This window comes from Carassius auratus, chromosome 22, assembly GCF_003368295.1.
Source record: "Carassius auratus strain Wakin chromosome 22, ASM336829v1, whole genome shotgun sequence".
Classification (NCBI taxonomy): Eukaryota; Metazoa; Chordata; class Actinopteri; order Cypriniformes; family Cyprinidae; genus Carassius; species Carassius auratus.
In genome coordinates this window covers 18,187,999-18,212,389 of record NC_039264.1, presented here as the reverse complement: position 1 = coordinate 18,212,389, position 24,391 = coordinate 18,187,999, and the positions used below count along the sequence as shown (strand labels likewise).

The 24,391-nt window shown below is 38.2% G+C and overlaps 1 protein-coding gene and 1 long non-coding RNA gene across 6 annotated transcripts in view; both read left to right on the top strand.

Moving 5' to 3' along the window:
- LOC113039885 (gamma-adducin-like) overlaps positions 1 to 4,318 on the top strand; it is an 82,021-nt gene extending 77,703 nt beyond the window's left edge. For 3 of the 4 annotated variants that reach the window (XM_026198027.1, XM_026198028.1, XM_026198029.1), the window contains one exon: positions 2,095 to 2,342. In XM_026198027.1, coding sequence (XP_026053812.1) covers positions 2,095 to 2,342 — 248 coding nt within the window. Of the gene's footprint in view, positions 1 to 2,094 lie in introns of all 4 variants that reach the window. The other variant, XM_026198026.1, reaches the window with a different exon arrangement.
- Positions 4,319 to 18,453: 14,135 nt separating this feature from the next.
- LOC113039884 (uncharacterized) lies at positions 18,454 to 23,883 on the top strand. 2 transcript variants are annotated; one of them, XR_003275097.1, is made up of 5 exons: positions 18,454 to 19,044; positions 20,289 to 20,342; positions 20,789 to 20,888; positions 22,643 to 22,763; positions 22,896 to 23,883. It is a non-coding gene; the product is annotated as an uncharacterized LOC113039884 (long non-coding RNA). The 2 variants fall into 2 exon arrangements; XR_003275096.1 differs by having other exon boundaries at positions 22,643 to 23,883.
- The last annotated feature ends 508 nt before the right edge of the window (positions 23,884 to 24,391 follow it).

Genomic DNA, 24,391 nt, shown 5'->3' with positions numbered 1-24,391 from the left:
TCATACAAATTGAATGAGAAAACATCCCCTAAGAAGTGTCAGTGTCACGTCTCTTAACTCAATGTTTATAAATCTGAAGTAACTCTGTACATTCTTACAATGCAAACACCCTAGACATGTAAACGGTTATTTTCTTTAATGTGGGGAATTTCCCCTAACAATGCTAGCTACATGAACATGATAAACATCAGACGGACACCACCACAACAGAAATGTTGCATTGTCAGCTAACTGAAAGAAGTTGCAGTACCAAAATGTAAAAACTAAACCTGAAATTAAAACTAAATAGAACTGTTTAAATGTAAAAGAAAAATAAATAAATAAATAAAAGCATGCAATGAAGTTACTAAAATTGAAATGAAGAGTAAAAATATACAAATGTAATTCAATATATGAATGAATGCAATATTAGTTCATAAAGAATACTAGAGTAGCTCTGGTCAACAGGAATCATAGTTTCAAAATGTTTACAATAAACTGTCCTGCTTGTTGTGAAACCTTCTGGCAGGATATGTTGCAGGATGTTACCTTGCTCTTCTGTTGCCTTTATGAAACAAGCAATACCTGATATTTCCATTTCAGAAGAGGAAATTAAAGTTGACTAGTGGAGCACAGTAGAGACCTTTACATAAACTGAAGATTGAGCCTTGTATAAACGAAGGAAACACTGTACCAGTTGCATTACAATCGTTACTTAATCAAACATATTAGATGAGCGGTGATGAACCATAAGTAGACATCAGTCGAGGGCACGTTCAACACGTTCATCTGACGTGTAGGTCACACTCGAGCCAGGACATGTTGCCCCAGAGCTTCTTGTAATGATGCTGCAATGATTAACTTCAGTTACTTCAGGCATCACGAGTTTAGATGAGAAGCTGGTGTTCAACAAAGCTTTTTATTAAATATTCAAACGTTTTATAAAAGATGCAGTAATCACCTCCCCATGAAGTTTAATGCTTTAAAATAATGCAATATGTTGTGATAAGTTTGCTCTCAACTGTAGGCTTTTTTTGTGGAATAGCAACATTGTAACTTAAAGATTCTTTAATCTATTAGTTTTTTAATGTTTTTATAAAACAATGCAACAAAAAACAACTTTAGTTTGTGGAACAGCAACATTGTAATTTGAAGATTTTTTTTTTATTATTATTATTATTAAATCTTGTGTTTTTTTTGTTGTTTGTTTTAATTTTTATTATTAGTAATAGTAATAATTAGCAATAATGCAACAACAAAAAATGTTTTTTAATGGAATAGCAACATTGTAACTAAAGATTTTTATTATCTATTATTGTTAATATTTTTTAATAGTTTTAATATATATTTAACTAGTTTCGAATTTATTAATAAGATAATACAATAAAACAACAAAAACACCACGAATCTAGCAAATAAAAACACATTAGCACATCTTTTGTCCTCTTTTTGCCAAGCAACATTGTATATTAAACAATTTACAGAATCATTTTTTTTTTTCAAATAATTTTATTTTTAAATAAAATTCCAGTCTCTTCTCAGTTTTGTCTGAAAACATTTAACCATAAAAAAAACAGAGCAGTCACTTTTTTTTGTCAAATTATAATTTTTATAATAAATTTGATTTTAGCACAACAATGGAATAAGCCACTTTAAGAAACATTACAATTTACTGTAATAATTATTAATGTATTTTCTTATTTTAGTTTAATTGCTAATACAATTACACAATAAATAAAAACCACAAGAAACACAATTTCTAGCAAATATTTTTTTTAACATTTTTGGCTAAGAAAAAAATTTAACTTAAAATATTTTTTGTATTTTTAGTATAAGATTATTACTAGTTATTTTTTTCTAATACTTTTATTTTATTAATAATACAATAAATAACCAGCAACATTCTTCTAAAAATAATTCTTCCACACAAATCTTTATGGTTGCCAAACTTCGAATAATTATTAGTTAAAGTTTCTAATAGGTTCTGTATAATTTACTGATAATAAACGCATGAACGCAATACAAATGAACCACCACAAACGAATAAGATTCATTAGCACAGCTCTTGACACAACAGTGATTGATTGGTTGTGTTCTTCATCGTTCCTCATGCAGAGAACCACAGCGGCGTGATGCTGAACGGTAAAGACGACCACGGCGACGAGGACGAGCTGATCAAGCGCGTGAGTCAGCTGACCACCAGCGTGGAGAGCGTCGAGATCAGCATACGCTCCGGAGAGAAGATCGAAGAGGCTCTGACGCCCGAGAGCTCGCCCTCCAAATCACCCAACAAGAAGAAGAAGAAGTTCAGAACCCCGTCCTTCCTGAAGAAGAACAAAAAGAAAGAGAAAGTGGAGGCCTAGAGGACGGAGAGCATCCACACCTGTCGCTTTGTCTGTCTTTGTTTGTCGTTTTACGTTTATACGTTTGTTTTTGAAAAAAAAAAAAAAACACGGCACGTTATTTTGGGAGTCGGTCAATAGATGAAGCAACACCCGTTTTTTAAAAGACGTGCCATGATTATGAGTTTTATACAGGAGGAGAAGCGAGGGAAACTCCTGGGAAACTGGCTTCTCTCACCCAATAGACTCAAAATGTTCTGATTTTATCTCGTTGATGAGCCCATACTGCATTGTTTTTTTTCATACTATATGTTTAATAGATTCTCACACAGACCTTTTATGAGCCCCTTTTCAATCCGTCATCTCTCATGGTGTCAGTTCTGCAGCCTTAAATGGAACCGGACTCATTTCACAGGAAGCGGTTAATGAATCACACTGGAAACCATTCGAGGGTTATTTTAACAGGGTTTATTACGTTTCTCTTGCGTTGCCCGTGGTCTCTTCCTGTGTAGAGTCCCTCCAGTCTCCTCTCCGTTCCTAATCAAAACATTTAACCGGTCAAAAAAGCAGAGCAGTCACGTTTTAGTGAACACCAACTCTTCATCTCTTATGAAAAGTTTTAGCTTCAATTGAAACAATTTAGTTTTGTCTGTTTAGTTTTGTACTCGTTTCTATACTATACTTTAACAACGAATGGAAAAAATAAACAACGCATGTTTTGCTGGTCTGAATTTCCGTGGTTGATAATGTAGCGGTGCCTGACTTCTCAATCGTGTAATAGCTCCGATTACTAAACACGTGTAACAGAAATATATGAAAACTGGAGTGATGAGATATATATGTATAAAATATAATATTTTTGCGCTGCACTTTTTAATGTGGTATGCAACATAACAACAAAAACTATGGATGAAGATCTGAAGTGAAAGAGGCGCGAAAGGAAAACATGACAAACGTTTTAGCATCTTGAAAAAGGGTGGAGAAGGGAAACTTGTTAACGTGTAAGGAAAAAATATATTTTGTAAACTGTATTTTTAAGAAGAAGAAGAAAAACGCAAAGTACTGGCTCTCATGGGGTCAACAGTGGGTTCAAATCTATTCAATGGAAGACATTTAAGGTTCACTCTGGGCCTTTATAGTGCTCCATCGTTGATTATGTCACCTTCTGGTCATCCCATAACCATCCAAAGCCTCAGTGTTATTAAAGTTGTTGGACAGTGGGTTTTTTGCATCTAAAACTGGATTGATTTACTCATCCATCTTCCCTCCGCCACATCCAGTTCCCGTGAGGTCAGAGGTTGCTCGGTTTGCCCGTTTCGAAGCGCCCTGTCCCACAAGATGACGCTCCGTGGACAGAATGTACACCAAAAGCTAATCTCTTATGGTTACGATTAGCAGTTTGACCTCCGTTTGAACTCCCGTTAGGCCTGAATGTGGTCGTCCCATTGGGGGAGGAAGAGGAGGAACCACTGAGAGAGAGAGAGAGAGAGATGTATATCCCAGTGGGCAATGTGAAGTACTGGCTTGGGCACGGAGAGAGAGAGAGAGAGAGAGAGACACCTCTAAGCTGTGTAAAGAGCATGTGCTTTTGAACGCGGGCCAGGCGTTGGATTAAAACGCATTTAAAGCTGCACCGAGTGCGAGTTTGGAGCGAGAACTGGGGCGTTCGGGAAGATTAACTTGTTTTATTGCTTTAAAGTTTTCCTTATTTTGGCTGGAAGCAAAACTTATAGTGTAGGACGCGTTAACTGGAATGTGCATCACATTCTCTTTTATGTTTGTTGCTCTTTTACCCCTTTTGACCATTTTGCACCTTGTTTTACTAATGCCTCTCTGTTAGTCTGTGGTTCAGGAGGCCTGTTTGCTTTGGCATGCGAGTTTGAGCCGAGCCTCTGTGTGACCTGTGAAATCCTATATAAATGGTTATCTAACGGACTTGCTTTTAGATGTATTGCTAATCAGTGTAAATTCACAAATAAACTATTTTAAGAAGCAAACGCTGCACTCATCTGTGGGGACGGAACATGCATTTCATTCCATTTATGCATTGGTTGACTTCATTTATTGCTTTTTCCTCAGTTCTTCATATACAACCATTTCACAGATTTCATTTCAACATGCAAATGTTAACTAAAAGGGGAACAATTGATTTCAAAGGTTAGTTTACCACAAAAAAAATAAATAATAAAATTGTACTTACCTCTTACAGATTTTCTTCTGTGGAATACAAAATGAGAAATTTTCAATATCCACATTGTTGGAAGATTATATAAAGTGATAATTAAGCCTTGTGCACTATATGTAGGGCTCACAATATCAGATTTTCACTACACTATTATTGTGGCCAAAATAATTTGATCAAAAAGGCTGCAAATCTAATTAAAATCAACTTTTGGTCTTTTCTTTATTTTTGACCGATAAATCACACTTAAGGTACAATATTTTTATTTTCCTGAAAATAGTAAATATTACTGCATTGTACTAATATGTAATTATTTTGCCTGCACAACAACATAACAAAAAAATATAGATATATTTTTGGACTTCTTTGGTATTTTTCCTCACCTTGTTTCTCTTGCAGTGTTTCTGCTCAAAAATGATCGGCCTACAAAAAAAAAACTTAAGCCTGTAAATCTGTTATTACCAAATATTACATTCAATTTACATATATATTACCTTTTTTTTCAATTTGCAGTTGTTATATTTGTTTTTGGATTGTTTATGCATGAAATATTCCCAAAATTATCAACAAAATATCAAACAGAAACGGAAATTCTGTCATTAAATACCCTCATGTCTTCCAAACCTGTAAGATTTTCGTTCATATTCAGAATTCAAATTAAGGTTTTTTTTTTTTTTTTTTTTATGAAATCCAAGAGCTTTCTGACACTGCATAGACACAATGCAGCTGACACGTTCAAGGCCCAGAAAGGTAGTAAAAACATTAAAATAGTCCATGTGACATCAGTGGTAAACTGTAATGTTACGAAGCTATGAGAATACTTTTGTGCACAAAAAAACCCCAAAATAACTTTATTCAACAATGTTCACGAGAGCACCAGACGCATGCAATATTTGGTAATAAAGTATGAGATTTACAAGCAGTTTTTAAAAAGCTGTTCATTTCTGACCAGGGACAGGTCTAGAACAGAAAGTTCTAGAGACGTTGAACTTGAGCGTCACATTTTTTAAATGCCATATGCGTAAGACAGCGAAAGACACTAATGCAATGGTCAAACATTTCCATTTAGTGAACATTTTCAAAGAAATGCAATGGGAAAACTTTTTACTTTTATTGCCAATATCACTGTTATATTGCTACACCCCTTATTAACAGACATCTAAATACATACAATAGCTTTTGAATGCCACTTGCATCAATTCTTTTTTTTTTTTTTTTTTTTTTAAATGGAGCATGAAGACGTCGCACCATAATTGATAACAGCATTGGTTGTCAAGTGTCTTGTAGCCGATCACTACATTGGTGTTTGAGATTGATGTCATGCACAGTTGATTAGCACATAATGTTCTCATCCTCAGACCATCCAAGATGTAGATAAGTTTGTTTTTCATCATCAAATTTGGAGAAATGTAGAATTACATCACCTGTCCAGCAGTGGATCCTCTGCAGTGAATGGGTGCCATCAGAATTAGTCCAAACAGCTGATAAAAACATAGCAGTAATCCACAGCACTCCAGTATATCTTATTGTGAAGAGAAAAGCTGTGTGTTTCTTCTATCAAAATCATTTTTTTACAAACTTGCTTTTGTCCAAAATATGAGTCCATAATAATGTTTTCTCCGGCACCCATTCACCACCAATGATCCATTGGTGAGTAAGTGATGTAAAGCTGTAAAGAAACAGACTTGTGCATCTTGGATGGCCTAAGGATGAGTTAATTGTTGGCAAACTGATTTTTTGGGGGGTGAACTATCTCTTTAAAGTGTCCCTATTATGGGTTACAAAAGGTTCATATTTTGGATTTGGGAGTCACCAACAAGTTGACATGCATGCAAGGTCAAAAAACACTTTCATTTTCTTAAAATATGCATTTATCTTTACCTAACTTGCTCAACAAATCCCAAAAGTTTTGCTCAATAGTTCATTTGTAGCAATGCATGATGTTTTCAGTCACTCAGAACTGTTACACGCTACATGAAAGGCAGTTTTCAAAAAATCCATAATAGGGGCAGTTTACGGATGTGCTGTCAGAATGTGTAAACAAACAGGCAGTGCTTTTCTCACTTTCAGTTCTGGGATCTCTGACACAGCGAAACGTGTTCCTAAAAAACCATGTGTATGTGGTTCACAACCATCTCCTCATGAAATAGCCATCACTTGTTTCCCATTACATTTATGAATGCAGCACTTTAAACTGAAAACTCCCGTTATTACCAATATGCACCACAAACTACCAAAGACCATGAATTCCCTCTTTACAGCAAAAACAATGCTTTTACTTCGAATATGGTGCATTTTTAACATCAATATATGAACAAGTACTTCTCAGTGTTGAGAAATCCAGTCTATTCTACCCTTTGACCTCTCAGAGATTGAATATGCATCTGATTCCTTTTGCACAAGCGGCAGACTGTTCGTTTGAAAGCAGGCGCTTCACTATTGTGTTTGTGCTGATGTGCCTTTCTGCATTTTCCCCATGAATGCAACACCTGAAATATGCAACAAATGTATCCAAACACTGGTGTGATTGACGCGTTCGTTAAACCGTGGGCGATTGAGTCGGTGGGGGCAAATCCCTAACGCTCACTGTGGGGCAGCTTTGCTTGTTTTAAGACATTTTATGCTGGTTGTAGAAGCCTCATTTGCTTTCATTTTCCCTGCACATCTAATTTGATTCTTCTCAATCGACTCATTTTACTCTCAAAGAGCCATAGAATAATGCTGCCCTGAGGGCTGAGCTGGGGTCACACATATGCATAGTGCGATTGTTAAGATAAGCCTCTATAGTGACCCAAATATTATCAGCCTTGTGATTTATTTTGCCCGTGAAAATGGATGTTTTGAAGATTATTGTTGTATATAAAGCATAAACATTAAATGGAAATGAACAAAAGAGGCCTTGTGGGGTTTTTTTTCTCCTTCATGTGACCTTATTGGAATGCATGCTTTGGATTATTTACTAAATAGTTATACAAGCCATATGTATTACATATATGTGTGTGTGGTTATGAAATGAAATTCCGAGCACTACATACTAATAAGTTATGCGTCCTAAATAAACATCATATTAACAAGAGCAGAATTCAAAGGTAATGTTAAACAAACGTTCCCGTGTAACATTTAGCTTCAAAGTGGTTGAGTTTTAACCAGATGTGCTCCAGAAATATCCTTCCTGTCAGGAAGAAAGGCTCCTCGGTCGCTCCGCTGCATTGTCGTAGTGTTCGCCCTGTGAGCTCATGACTGCAGGAGCTGTGGGAAGTTGGTCAGTGGGCCGAAACACCAGCCCTTAGACAATACAGCCTTTCAGACACGGGGTGTCCCTGGAGAACAGAGCGAGCCGGGAAACTGCTGTTCCTTCTGACCGTATCGTTTAGATGGGCTCTAGTGGAAGACCGCAGGATCTCACCATTAAGCTGGAGAAGAGTGAGAGGAACTGAAGTGTGGGGGTGTTGGAAAGAGAGAGAGAGATCGAAGGATAGGGCCCCAGGTCTCTAGACGGTGTCCTGCTGTGAGTGTCAAAACAATAAAACAGCTCAAGTCCAGATGGATTCGGAGAAACTCACTCCCTCTACAGGCCACCGTGATGAGCTCTGTGGAGCTGAAGGGGAGGTGGATATGTTGTCAGCAAAACCCTCCAAGACCAGAGACTCCCTTTTTTGTTCTTTCAGCACTCCTGCCCTCCCTGAGAAACCTGAACGGTTAGTTGGTACGCTCTCATGAACAGTCCTAGCTGAACCATCAGGAGACACGATGTTCTTATGAGCCTCGCCTCTGTTCACTGTCGGGGAGCGATGCTAGACGTCAAACGGAGAACCTGGGAGAGCAGAAGCTGCATTTATATCCTGAAATGCAAACTATTCCAGGCTAATGTGACGTTTAGGAGAAATAAATGACTGTCTACGGCTATTATAGGTTTTATTCTTAAATTGTATATACATACACATTTATTTAATACATATATATTGTTTTTTATTTATTACATGACAACCTGTTAGGAATACATATACATTATATTACATACAATATACTTTATCGTATATATTTACATTATATTTAATGTATATTAAATACACATTATAATCTAAATCATATATGCAGTTTTATAATTGAAAGCATCTATCTGTCTATCTAGCTATAGTTTACCCAAAAATGAAAATTAGGCCATAAAGTACTCCACCTAAATCATCCTAGGTGTAAACGACTGGATTCGTCTGAAAAAAGAAAGTCAGAGTATGTGTTGCACCGCATCAGTTCACTGCTTTTTATTTCATTTCTTTTGGACTGATGCAATGCAACACCATCTGAGTGGCATGAAGCAGCTTGAAAGACCAAAGACATTTTTTTTTTTTACATAACTCTGGTTATGACTGGATTCATCTGAAAAAAAAAGAAAGTCATATACACCTAAGATGATTTAGGGTGAGTAATTTATGGCCTAATTTTCATTTCAGGGTGAACTAACCCTTTAACTGGTCTGGTGGTTCAAACTAAACTAAAATGAATATATTTTATGTTTGCTGCTGTGAACCCACTTCAAATGGGAAGAAGTCTTTCTAATGTGAACAGATCGTTTGTCTTTAAGGGTGTAAATTATATTCTGTTGGTATAATAACGAGTACCGCTGTGAAACGGTGTCCAATGGGCAAGACATCTGCAGCAGGTGGTGTTCTGGAGTCCCCCCAACTACTTTCAAGGAAGAAACCGTCCCATCCCTGTGCCAGGACAAGAGAAAGCCAGACCCCATCCACGCTTGAAAAGAGGTCAGCGGGGTCACCGTGGAGGGAGGTAGGAGGATGTCCCAACTAGGGGACAATGCCTTTAATGGAGCCCACGGCACTGCAGGTCCACACACACACATAGACACGATCCCTAAACACTGTCCTACCCACAATAGCACATGGTGACCTGGCTCAGACTCTCTCTTTCTCACACACACAGTGTAGGATGACCGTGTAGGTCAGAGAGGGTTAATCAGGATCAGCCCTTGCGCTCTGCACATTGTCTCCCGTGCGTCCCTCTCCTGTGTTGACCTGAGTGGACGTAAATAGGAGGGTCAGCTTTCCTAAGTGACAGAGATGGATGTGTGTGAGTGTGACTTATAACACTTATACACGTCTAAACTCTCAAGGTCTGCATCTGAGCGTCTCAGCACATTGAAAGTCCATTTGAATAAAATGTTCCTATCTGATGCATATAATAAAAAGCGGGTGCCCTGAGACCACACCAGTTGCCGTAACTCCGCGAACGTCAAGATAGTACGACCTTAGGCTGTTTACAAAATTTTCAAAGGGCTCGTCCTTTCTTTTTTTTAAAATGGCTAGCAGGGTTCACTTTACATCTTAGCTTGGTTATGCAAAACGCTGATTGCACTGCCTCCTGATGTCTTGTTGAAGCTAACAGAGCTTAGTGTTAAGCTAGTGGCTAAATTCAGTTGCTCACTGAAAACACAAGGAAATGTTTTTTTTTTTTTTTTTTTTTAGCGTCTGTAAAATAGCGTGTTATGTCATTTAAAGCATATTAACATATTTATCATATATTTAAGACTAAATATATGGTAATGAAACTTGGTTAGAATAGGATCCAGTGAAACCCTTGTTTGCTACTTGCTAATGCTAATCAGTAGCAGGTGCTGTCTGAGGAGGGATGCAAAGCCCCTTACAAGGGAAGTCTGTTTACTAGGCAGCCATTTTTGCAAAGCAGCTATTTGTGGAATCTAAGACCAAGTCCTATCTTAAGTGAATGAGAGAATCCTGAGATCTCAAAAACTGCTTCCTGAACTTGCAACTGAATTACATATTTCAAATCAGCAAAAGAATCAGGAATGAAATGACCCTTGAGTGTTTTTTTCTTATGCTCAAAAAGATTTTTTTTTTGGCTAGACCAGCCAATGTATCCACATAAACGCAAGCCTCTGGGTTTTTATAGAACAGTTTTGGTGTTTGCAAATAGTGATGACATGTTTTCTGGTGGCAGAAAATGACAGTTTTATACTAGAAGACTATGGAGTCTGTAGAATAAAATAATAAGAAAAAGGTAATTTTGAGTTTATATTTCCGAAATTCTGACTTTTCTCAGAGTTCCGAGATTATATCCTACAATTCTGATAAGGCAAATCAACTCGTCATTCTCTTTTCCCCTTGGCTCAGAATCATGATTTAAAACGGCACACTTCTGGCTTTTTATAAGTTTTAAAGGTATAGGTTTAAGCATAACGGATGTTGACCAGTCAGAACTGTCCACTTTATAATGCCTGTTTATAACAGGACTAAAATTAGCACCAGTCAGACTGTAACTGGCCTCAATCCGAGCCCGTTTCAGAGAGAACAAAAGCTTCTTGAATTGGAGCCAAACAGATCCAAAGCCATGTCAGCAATGCGATGATAAACACGCTCCCATCAGCCCTCTAAACGAGGACAAGCCGCTATAAGATTGTGTTTAGACGAATGACTTTGCAGCAAGACTCTGGGAGGCCAACTCTGCACTGGGATCGGGCTCTGTCTTCACCAGTCTCTCTCTGCCTCCTTCCTAAATCTGATATTAAAAAAGGATTAAGGCACCAAACAACACCACCAATATCCGACTGCATCCTTCATCCCTTTACCAGCCTGATGGTTCAGAGAGAATGCTACAGGGGGAAATAAAAAGGAGGGAGTCATGCAATGTGTCTCCCATGTGATGGCCGACTGCCAAGAATGTAGGGAGGGGAGTGAGGAGAAAGAGAGGGGAGGGAGAACCATGAGATCATATTTAGCTTCATTTTGTACCTGTTGGTTCTCTCTTTCCTGTAACGCAATACTGTGAGAGCCGCCCTGTCCTGCCAACTCTCAGGATATCTTCGCGAGCACAATAAGGACCGATCGGCAGTCTAATCCAGGACGACCCTGTGTCATAACGCACACACACTGGCCTCCTTATGAGATAAGCCCATTGTGTGCATGTAATGCATCAGTCTCAGGGCAAATATCGAGCAGTAGGTCACACTGATGCCTTTGTGTTTCTCGAAGGGAGAAAAACAACCATTGATTGGGAACCCGACTCTGCTGTGTAACATGTTCTGAGGTCTATGCATTCTTAGGAACTGTATCTAGGTATTTGTGTGACTAGATCAGTGGTTCTCAAATTGTTTTACGTCAGGACCCAGATTTTAGAGGCGACCCAACCGATACCAAAATTGTTTAATTTGAAATGGATTTTGATAGTTACATGTTCATGGCAGCCAGTAACCATGAAGGAAATCCAGCTTAATCTTGGCTGTCTTTTGTAACATGGTAGCTGGTTTCTTGCAGGTCCTAGTTGTTCTTAAGTTGGTCAACCAGATACTATATTTTGTGAAAACTGTTATAAGTCCAGCTGTTAGTTAGTTTCTTGCTGGTCCAACTTGGTCATAAGATGGTAGACCATATTGGACCATTAGCAAACCAACTTTCAACAAGGAGTCAAGCTTGTTGTTGGAACATAGTGGCTAAATTGACCAACTAAAGACTAGCGTGGATCAGCTAATGACCAACTTGAACCTGCAGGAAACCTGCCTCAATGTAAACTTGCTACCTTGTTCCAAAACACAGCTAAAAGCTTAAACCGGATTAAATTCACTGCACAAAAATGTTTATCTGTATTGGAAAGTTATTCAAGTCTGACTAATATATTCCTATACCTATTGCAGTTTTTTCATAGTTTTCAAAGATAAGGATTGGCCACACCCACAATGCCATGCGTCTTAATTTGATCAGCTTCTACAGAGTGACAGATGAATGGACTACCAGCGGGTGACATGACATGACTAAACTGGAAAGCTCCCATTATAAACAAATCTGTCAGCAAGTGCTCGGCTTAGCTTGGGTGATTATGACGGTCAAGTTCTAGATTTGTCATGTTGTTTGCTTGCGGGGTAGGATAAAGGTGTAAGACTTTAGGCTGAGTTGGGTTTTCCTAACAGCGGATGTCAGCCTTACACCCAAACCACAATTACCAACTTGCACCAGGGTCTGAGAGTTGTCACTTCCCCAGGAGCACATAGTGTATGATTTAACAAAAGCTATTTAAACTGTGAGAGATAATGAAACGAGGACAGAAATGTGGTTAACTAACAAAAAGGAACATTCTGAGTCTACCACACTCCACTCAAAAGAGATTAACGTGACGCAGCAAACAAGTAATATCGAAACCTTTTATACTGTTTTTGTCCATTAATTTTTGTACTTTAATGTTCGTTTCAGGGAAACAAGCAGCTTGGACAGTATGCAAAATATCTACTTTCAGGTGTAAGAAACCAAATTGTTTTGGAACAACACGAGGGTAAGTAAAAGGACTGAAACCAAAAGGACTGAAAACAATACTGGTTTTATCATGTGGATGATTTTAGGTCCTCAGCTCATGTCTGAGACAGTCTCCTGGCTAATATTTGCTGACTTGTCTCTTCTTGACTAGGTTTGGCCAATTCCCCCTACCCAAAATACACAGTTAGCTTTCCAAAATGAAATGCCACACTCTCCCTCTCTTTCTTGCAGATGTCTGTCTTTACCCTCCCCACATTCACCCCACCCTGAAGGCCATCTGCACCCATTGTCTGGGGCAGGAGACAAGGCTCCACCACCCCCTGCATACACACACAACCAGCTTTGTAGAAGGGGGCAGGGGTCCTAAATCCAACTGCAATGAAGAAACATGACTTACTGAGCAGTAAATACATAAGCTCAATAAAGACCCAAAGGAACTAATCACTCTTCAACAGAAACTTACCTCAACCCACAGCTGTTATTATCCTTTCTGTTTGAAATATCAACTTTTATCCCCCTTTCTTTCCTACTGTCTGTCTGTCTTTCCACCCCCTTCATCCCCTTGGGACAACATGACAGTGGATCTGCGGGACAGAGATAGCAGCAGTGGAACTGGTCGCCCGGTTTATGGTCATTTTGTTTATAGAGTTTTTGAAGCCGTTGTGATATGAAGATGAGGTTTCCCTAGTTCCCTATTTTCCTAGTTCTCATTGGAAACAAAGTTGCTCTTTCATAGCTAAGGAGACTTTATCTCAGATTTTTCTCCTGTAGATCCTTGGGAGAAATAAAAAGACACAAATAAAAACATTACCGAAATAAATTATTGACATACAATACAAGTGCAGAGTTGTAGATGTGTCTGACATTTGGTTGTTGACATTTGGCATCTTGGTAGGAACATTTGGTTGCGGTTTTTGAGACCTAGTTTGAAACTCTAAAGGTTAAATATGTGAGATCACTGAGAGAAAATCTGTAGGGGACCAAATCTCCATCTGCTCTCATTTTAATCTCATTGCTGTCAATGGCAGATCAGGCAGGTCACAACTCCAAAAAAAGGGTCTAGGACAGCAGGGAAAACAATCCTTATGCAAATAATCATTATCATTCTCATTTCTCTTAAAATAGCGAATAAATGATTATTTTCTTGTTGATGTCAAAGGTTGTCCATCAAATCAAAATTAATTTAGAGAGGTTGACAAATCCTCACCAATTGCAACCGTATATTCAGTATAATATTAACTCATTTTATGACAAGATTTTTTCTAACTAATTTTGTATGAGGGAACAATTTAGATAATGTGTTGGGTTGCAACTTGATGTCCAATTTAAAATATTGAAGCAAGATTAACAGGATACATAATTATTGAGGCAATTTTTCCCCAGTTTGTAATTACTATTAATAAACATTAACCTTGAAAGGCTGTGTCCCCGGAGAACCTTATATAGCCAGATAATCCGAAGTTTACATGGTCCCTCAAATTTGCATTAACCTTCAAACACAAACATGTAAATCTTTAAGCTTCTGAGTTCACGTCCTCTTCCTAAAGGGATCTCCACAATACTCGTGAAATCTCTATTCTGCCGTTAAGTGGGTGAATAGATGTGCATGACGTCCAGATGTTCCTCAGCAAGTGGTGCCCCAGTATCTGCCTTCAATCTGGCACAGACAACAGACCTCTGCCTGGGTCTGCAAGGGCCTTTCAGATCCCAGCAAACCACCAGGCATTGTCTGGCCTAAACAGCCATCCCCGGCACCATGAATGTGAAGAATAAGGGTGAGCTAGTTTGAATGGAAGACCTACTTTACAGACGGATGATCTCTCTCACTCTCTCTCTCTTCTGGATCTTATTGTCTGTCAAGGCCACGATGAAGCAAGCGGAAGCCCTGGAGACATGATTGATTTTGGGATTAAACTCCAGGGCTGGCGGCATTAACCAGACGGGTGAAGGAATATGTGCTTTGTGTCTTTCTGAAGTCATGTCCATGTAAATGAGTGTGCCAAAATTTGACTGCCATGTAAGCAGAGTGTAGGATGCAATTTCGTCAAAGTCTATATGAAACCACCAATGAAAACTCAAAGAGTTTTGTCCCAATGGCTACTATGTACGTGATGTAAAGAGCAAAGGCTTTTGGGTGTTGACTAGGGGTTGGGGGACAAGTATGTCCTCGTGAGAGGGGGTATTAAATTAGGGTGTTTAAAATGTCAGCGAGATGAGCTGTAGGCGGGGTCAGGGCACCAAATGATGAGGTGGTTGTTGTTGCTCTGGGGCAATGCATGCCTCTGATCCATGTGAATGAGAATAATGGCCATTTCATCCAGACTTCCAAGCAAAAACCATCATACTAAAAGAGATGGGCTTTCCTTCATCTGTCCAAGCAAATTTAAGACCTGGGAACTATGGTGATTGTCTTTCAATGGCCAGCATTTAGGGCTAAAGCAATGTCAGCTTATCTTTTGAATGATGTAACCCTTGGGGCGGTACTTAAGATTTATAAACCTTTCTCTTATGTTCTCGGTTTTTGATCCATCTCAAGCCAGAAGTCTTGATTTTCTTGTTCCAGAATTAAGGAACCAAAATGTTTTCAAATAAAATGTGAGTGGATGCAAAACTAGCTGCCAAGGTGTTCCTGTACGGTTGCTAGGTTGTTTTGAGTGGTTTCTAAGGTGTTCTGGGTGTTTCTTGAGCATTGATATGTGTTTGGCAGGATGTGGTGGGTGGTTTTATCATGCCGCTAAACAGTTTCTAGGATGTATTAGGTAGTTTCCGCATGTTGCTATTTGGTCACTAGGGTGTTCTTAGTGGTTTTGCATGTTGCTATGCAGTTGCTAGGGTGTTTTGACTTGTTTTAAGATGTTGCCATGCAATTTCTAGGGTGTTTTGAGTGGTTGCTAGGGTGTACTGGGTGTTTTTTGCACATTTCTATATGGTTACTAGGGTGTTCCGATGGTTTTTGCATGTTACTATACAGTTGTTTGGGTGTTTTAAGTGGTTGCTAATGTGGTATTGGTGGTTTTGCATGTTGCTATGCAGTTGCTAGGGTGTTTTGACTTGTTTTAGGATGTTGCCATGCAATTTCTAGGGTGTTTTGAGTGGTTGCTAGGGTGTACTGGGTGTTTTTTGCACATTTCTATATGGTTACTAGGGTGTTCTGATGGTTTTTGCATGTTACTATACAGTTGTTTGGGTGTTTTAAGTGGTTGCTAATGTGTTATTAGTTGTTTTGCATGTTGCTATGCAGTTGCTAGGGTGTTTTGACTTGTTTTAGGATGTTGCCATGCAATTTCTAGGGTGTTTTGAGTGGTTGCTAGGGTGTACTGGGTGTTTTTTGCACATTTCTATATGGTTACTAGGGTGTTCTGATGGTTTTTGCATGTTACTATGCAGTTGTTTGGGTGTTTTAAGTGGTTGCTAATGTGTTATTAGTTGTTTTGCATGTTGCTATGCAGTTGCTAGGGTGTTTTGACTTGTTTTAAGATGTTGCCATGTAATTTGTAGGGTGTTTTGAGTGGTTGCTAGGGTGTACTGGGTGTTTTTTGCACATTTCTATATGGTTACTAGGGTGTTTCGATGGTTTTTGCATGTTACTATACAGTTGTTTGGGTGTTTTAAGTGGTTGCTAATGTGTTATTAGTTGTTTTGCATGTTGCTATGCAGTTGCTAGGGTGTTTTGACTTGTTTTAAGATGTTGCCATGTAATTTGTAGGGTGTTTTGAGTGGTTGCTAGGGTGTACTGGGTGTTTTTTGCACATTTCTATATGGTTACTAGGGTGTTTCGATGGTTTTTGCATGTTACTATACAGTTGTTTGGGTGTTTTAAGTGGTTGCTAATGTGGTATTGGTGGTTTTGCATTTGTTATGCTGTTGCTACGGTGTTTTGACTTGTTTTAGGATGTTGCCATGCAATTTTAGGGTGTTTTGAGTGGTTGCTAGGGTGTACTGGGTGTTTTTTGCACATTTCTATATGGTTACTAGGGTGTTCTGATGGTTTTTGCATGTTACTATACAGTTGTTTGGGTGTTTTAAGTGGTTGCTGATGTGTTCTTGGTGGTTTTGCCAGTTTTTATGCAGTTGCTAGGGTGTTATTGGTGATTTACCAAGCTGGCATGCAGTTGCTAGGGTGTTTTGAGTGGTTGCAAGGGTGTACCTGGTTGTTTTTGCACATTGTTATATGGTTATTAGGATGTTCAGATGGTTTTTGCATGTTATGTGGTTGCTAGGCTGTTCTTGGTTGTTTTAGGATGTTGCCATGCAGTTGCTAGCGTGTTCTGAGTGGTTGCTAAGGTGTTCTAAGTGGTTGCTAAGGTGTTCTAGGTGGGTTTTTACACAGTGATACATGGTTGGAAGAGTATTGTGGCCTATGTTAGCATGATTCTACGTGGTTGCTAGTTCTTATTAGGGGTTGCTAAGCCATTGCTAGGTAGTTGCTATGGTATTATGGATGGTTGCTAGATGGTTGCTTACTGGCCTAATTCAAAAAATCTGCAAGTGATATTTAAGCAAAACTTGATCATCCACTTGGAAAAGTATTAAAATAAGTATATGCTGCACATTAATTTTACAGATCATTCATGTTCGTAACACAAACGGTGTTGGAAGTATCATGCACCGAAGTGTAATGCTGAAAAAACCCAACCATATATGGACAATAGTAATGACGCTTACCTCAGCTAACACCACTTACACAATAAAAGCAATGCCCCAGATTCTGATAGCGGTCTGCATGAGTGTGCATTTTCTTGCAGTTCACTTCTGCAAAAGCTACCAGTTGTTAAACACACGCAAGCTAAATGATTCACCGCTAAACTCTGTCACATGGTAGAGCAGCTGAGTGAAACCAGAAGATAAACACCCAAACCTCATAAAACCAGCTGCCAGTTGCAACACACAGAGTGACATCAGAAAGTCTGGGTGTTGAAATGCTGCACTCAACTAAGAAATAAACAGAAAACCAGCCTGTGAAATGATGGGAACAGAAAACCACTAGTAGCAAGAGAGCTAGAGAGACAGCTGTGAGGTGACTGGAATCTATTTTTCAACTTTACATTAGCTCTGTTCCAAAATCAAGTGAGCTTTCACGCTATCTGATCCTTACGTCACTCATTAATGATTGATTTGGAGTGGGTTGCACTTCCATTTGTCATAATATGCATATTGCTAACTCAACAGCATGACATTTTAATAAGCATAAAAACACGTGGCCCAGAATTATATTACAGGCAGAGCTGGGTAGATTACTTTAGAATTGTAAGCCTTGACACTTGTACTTTACATGATAAAAACTGTTGTTAGTAACGTAATCTAGGTCACACAGTTTAGCTAAAATAATCAGAATACTTTTTAGATTACTTTTTTATTAAACTGTTTTAAATGTACCATATTGACATAAAAAGCAAAAAGTCCTTGTTAAACAAATTGCATGCATTTACTATTATAATAACAAATACCTAACCCTAACCATATAGTGAGTACATGTGGTTAATTAATATTACTTAGTACTTAACTTTATAATTACACTGTAGCAAGGACACCTTAAAATAAAGCATCAACATCATAAAATGCATTAAACATTACATAAGTGAGATGACAAAGTGAATAGTGAGTTGATAGAAACGTAATTATTCAATCATAAAAATGTAAAATAAAAGCATTTAAACTCTAAACATATAAATATTGTATTGGTTTACCTGCATGTCAGTATGACCCTTTATCAACATCAAAGAACTGTAGACATGTTTATAAATCCTCTAAAATAAATCCTCTGATTACAAGTACAAAATTTTTCTGGAATCTGATTACGTAATCCAGATAACATGTAACTGGTAATTACCCAGCACTGGTTACAGGGCAGATAAGAGTTTGTCGTTAGCTTGTTGCTAGGCTAACAGTGTAATACTTTGGCTGCGTCTGAAATCTTAGGCAGCTTACTTGATGCTTCGCTGCCTTATCCGGCAATGACTTTACAGACAGTGTTTGCACACAAAGGTACCTCACAAAACTGATTTCATTTACGAAGCAGCATGGTTGTTTAATTATTGACAACAAAATAGTGATAGCTTTGATGATAACTTAGTATAGTATAGTATAGAAATAACACTTAAGGAAAAACCTACATTCACACAAAAATCTTTTTTCATTTTTTTTTTTTTTTTCTAGTTCAACTGTCATGGAATTGAATGCACAGGATATCAGGAAGTGAAGGATAAATCTGGGCTGCCTTCTAATATGAATCAAATCAAGGCATCTCAGGAGACAGGAAGTGAAGGTAACATTGGATTCGGCACAATCAAACAAATTGCTATGTATTTTTAGGCTTTTAAGGGCTAGTTGAGTATGAGATTGTAGTTAGCATGTTGCTAAGTTAGCAACACAATACTTTATCTTAAGCATAAAAATACATAGCACACATGTTAATATCAAACTCCATTGATATTTCCGAACAAATTTCCAGTAGGGAGCACACCTATCGATGCACTAAATTGCTAACATTAGGTTATGAAACACAGCTATTCTGCCAGCTGTGTTTCTGTGATAAAATCGAATGTTTTGACTGACTCACCAGCTATACCATTTAAAAAAATCAAGTCCATCACCATTCCTAGCCTGGATCACTGATTAAAAGTCCCCATCTACATGTGTTTGTCCTACTGTTAAAGGAAGTGATAGACGCTTACACCATTCACAACTTCCACAACATCCTGGCCTCAGGCCGACATTAGGTCCATCGACCTGTCGCTCTCTCTTTAATCATCTCCTTTCCTTCCTTCTAATTTTCCGAGGAGGCCTCATGCTAACAGCTACGGCAGCGTCTCGCCGCTTCAAAGAGCCGAAGGCAGAAACCCGTTTACTCTTAGTAAGAGACCAGATGACAGGGAGACAGATGTCTCAACAGAGACAGGTGTCTATGGCTGAGTGTCACGCAAATAATAACTGGTTAAAAAACCGCAACAGAGTGAGACAGATCGCGCTGAGTGGAGCACAGTCCGGACCCCTATTTAACACCAGCCCCCTCTCTTTATCTCTCTGTCCCTCGTCCATTGTCACCAGCTGTCCCTCCTTGGGAACACAGGAAGACAATGAGCTACCGAAGCCAAAGGGCAATTACGTGAAGCAGAGAGAGTGTGAGGGTTTGGCGTGTATGTGTGTGTGTGTGTGTGTGAGAGAGACTTATATGTTGATTGCTTAGATGCAGGGAGGGGTCCAGTACATGATGTTATGATACGGTTTTTGAAGGAAAGGGTGAGAATAGTTCATCCATGATAACATCCAGGATGTCCTCCTCTGTGTCTTGGAGGCATCTGGACAAACAAAAGACCCCCTGAGTGATATTTGACCCAAACAGTAACTGGTTACAGCTCCTGAGGGTCTAAAGGTATCAGTCTGGTTATGAAGTCCTTGTGTGTGTCAATATACAGAGTAAATTATGAACCGATATTTAAAGAAAATTATATACGATTGTTTTCTTTAATAATAATATCTAATTAAAATAACTGTTTGTAATATCCCCAGGTTCTCCACTGACTTCTATCATAAAAAATGGCAATTCATTTGGAACTATTTCAGGTATTTCATTTTTTTTTCTCTCGCTAATCAAAATAAGATGATATTTATTGATAATACACGTGAAAATATACAGCATTTTTTTATAATCAACTTTTTAAAGGACAGAAATCATTTTAGCTGGTTTAAATCGTGGTGATTTATAAATAAAGTCACTAGATTAGTTTGATTTGATGTTGCCATTTTTGAATATCTCCAGGTGCACAATTAACTTCTTGTATTATTAACTGTCAATTTATTAAAAACTAGTTATATATTAGTATTTATTATGTTTTTCCTTTTGCTAAACAAAATATTTTGACGTAATGAAATGTAAAACACAAATATGCTGTGTATTTCTGGGTTTATATGACATATGTTGTGTGTTTGTGGGAAATATCGTATAAGAGCATGTTGCAAAGCTAACAATGTAATACTTTAAGCATAAAACATGCTTAATATTTTCACAGGCCTTTCCTGTTGCTTCGTGTCTTTTGTAATACTTTTAACTAACAATGGATGTTCCTTAATGACCTCATCCTCCAGGAAGTGACATCAGCGCAAACTTTAGTAAGTAGCAATGAATTCCTGTAAACTTTGACGTTTTGTAGTATTACTTGTAGCTGGTTTGTCTCGCTTTAAATGATCCTGTTCAGTAAATCAACATCAAAAACTCATTTACTATCAAAAACTCATATACTATCAAAAATTACATTTTGAAAAGCTGCAGTGTTCAAATGTCACTGCATAACACGAACAACCTATGAATAGCCTCATATGCTAAGGTGTTATTCATAAGCTAGCAGCTAATTTCTGTAAATAGTTGCCTCCGTGTTTACAGTGGTGGATGTGGTTTTGAACATGATTAGACAAAAAGCCATCAGCACTCAATGAATAAAGGCCACACACAGCTGATTACACTTTAGACAAAGAAGGCCAGTTATAAACAGCGCTAGCTTGTGCTAGTCTGTTTAGTAAAAGCCTCTAGGGAGTCACTTGCCGTTTACACTGATCGCCATCATTATAGAGCAGCTAGGAGAATATTGTAGTGGTGTTTTTATACTCAGGGGTCAGCTTTACAGTGTAAACATACACCAACATGTGCATACAAACCCCTGAACGAGAAACACAGGGAGGGTAAGCATCACTAATTCACAGTTAGAGGTGAAATGTAGCACCTAATGTGAGAAGACACATGGTTTTGAGCTACACTGCATCACTCTAGGTGCGGAGCATGGTATACCAGTTTCAGAAGCAACCGCATATCCTGTTGCATCCGATCAGTTATTACCTAAGACATGTTTACAGTTCTCTTAGGACTTACAGCTCGCTTCTGTGCTATAGGGATTCAAGATTAACGTAGATTGCTAAAATTATTTCTAGATTTCTAGCATCAATTTCTTTTTTTAAATACAAGTATCATGTAAGACTTTGTTGTTAGCATGTTGCTAAGCTAACAATGTGATACTTCTAGAATAAAACACATAAAATACAAGTATCATGTAAGAGTTTGTTGTTAGCATGATGCTAAGCCAACAATGTGATACTTCTAGCATTAAATGCATAAAATAAAAATATATCACATAGGACTTTGTTGTTAGCATTTTGCTAAGCTAACAATGCAATACTTCTAGCATAAAATACAAGTATCGTGTAAGATTTTGTTGTTGGCACATTGATAATCTAACAATGGGATACTTCTAGCATAAACCACATTAAATACAAGTATCACATAGGAGTTTGTTGTTAGCATGTTGTTAAGCTAACAATATGATACTTCTAACATAAAATACATGTATCGTATAAGATTTTTGTTGTTAGGACATTGCTAATCTAACAATGTCATACTTCTAGCATAAAACACAAATTACAAGTTTCACGTAAGAGTTTGTTGCTAGCATGTTGCTAAGCTAACAATGTGATACTTCTAACATAAAACAAGCATAAAATGGAAGTATTTTTGTAAGATTTGGTTGTTAAAATGTTGCTAAGCTAACAATATCATACATCTAGCAAAAAACAAGCGTGGAAATTCAAGTATTCCCTAAGAGCTTGTTGTTAACATGTTGCATTTTTAAAGTAATATGAGACTGAACTACACAAGTAATTTTTTTTTTTTTAACATGGGTCGAAATTATATGTAGCGCTAATTTGATTATACTTTTTTAAAAAAAAGACGATTTGTAGCATTTTTACAGCTGTAGAGTTGGATACTTCAGCATTAGCTTACTTGCTAACCCTAAGTATGCTCAATAATGTATTAATATTGTGCTAAAACTTCAGTTGTATTGACGCATTTTGAAACTCTTTATGTCTCACACCAGTGATTTCGATGGAAGCAGCAACTCGAAGCTAATTATCAAACGCCCGCGCCCCCTAAAGTGAAGCTTTCCCTAGAGTGCCACAGATTGCTGGCATTTATTTCGGATGTCACAGAGTGAGCATGTAGGTGGAGAGACACCGTCAGTATGAACACACATGGGAGGACACTGCGATTATAGCAGTTCCTTTTTGAAAATATTAGCTACTTCTTCATCCGCACTCTATTATCACAATTACATATCATATTTCCTCCAGGACCCGATGGCTTCGTGAACGAGAGCTCCTGAATTCCTCAGTGAAGAATTTCAAACAACTTGTTTTGAGAATGTTAAATGCTATTGTTGGGCCCAAGAGCTTCAGCGATGATTTCCACTCACAGTCACGGCTTATTGTTTTCAAAAGCATACCAGGGAGAGGATGCATTTTTTATTTGGTTGTGTGCGCGTCGTGAATGAGCGTGTTAAATATTTAATCAGGTGGACGCGGTCTGGAGGCCGGGAGTGGAGGTTTGGCTGGTGCCTGTCGTCATGGCTCCGTACGAGAATGACGACCCTAACGAGGAGTTCTGACCCTAGATAGCCTGCAGTGCCGGCTGGTCGTGTTGGCTTTAAACACAGCGCCTGTCCACTCATGGTTCCTCTTTAATTAAGGTCTCAATGGGGTTTTTTAAACATTACTGATTGTAGAGAGCAACAAGGAATGTCCTCATGCAGGGAGATCTCCGATCCATTTTGTATCCCTTTGACCTTACAGAGAGCAAGGGGTTTGGAGAATGCAATTCATAAGTCGTCAGGTTTTTTTTTTTTTTTTTCTTAAAGAAATACACTAAATTGATCAAATAACACTAAAGACATTTATTATAAAATTGAAATAAAAATGTAAAACTTGTAATTTTCCAAAAACATTTTTTTCCCAAACAGACTAAGGCACTACTCAGTGCTTCTATAGTGACAACATCAAAGACACAATAATCTTACTGATGTACAGCTCAACCATACAAACCTTTTCAGCTCTGCTCATCTCCCACAATGCCTTGCATCATCATCAGGTGTCTGACTAGCACGCATCGAGGTTGAAGGGCACGTTACCAATTTCTCTCTTTTTAGACGTAGAGCTCGCTGGCTTTTTTGTGCTTTCAACTTTCAAGTTTCCTGTGAACTTCACATCAAACGGCTGAAGCCCTGTGCACTGGCTTTGAAGTGCTGGGGAGAGCTTAGCTCTTGTGCTGGCGCTGGTAAAAAGCTGCCATAATAAAAAAAAAAAAAAAAAAGTCAGACCGCAGGGAATGGACGGTGATTTTTTTTTCTTATTTTTATCATTTTAGCATGATTATTATCATCAAAGGGATCGTTGACATCATTTACTAACCCTCACACTGTTTCATGGGTTTCTTTCTTCTGTTCAACACAAGAGAAGAAAGAACAGTTTTGAAACCACATGAGGGTGAATAAATGGCAATATTTTCATTTTGGGGTGAATTGTCCCTTTAATGATAATAACAATGCAAAGAGGTCACACTATGATGCATGTATTCGCAGGTCAGAGGTCAACAAACCTGAAGCAGTGAAACAGTTTCGCATGAGCTGAGCTCACGTTTCCAGTCTCCAGGGTTTGCATGCATATGAATGGAATACAATGGAACAAAAAGCGTAATGACCGCTCCTTTAACCTGGGTGTGACAGAAAGTTACTCTGCTAATCAAACCAAAACATGACATGTTCGTATGTTTGAGCTTTATAAAGCCTGATTAC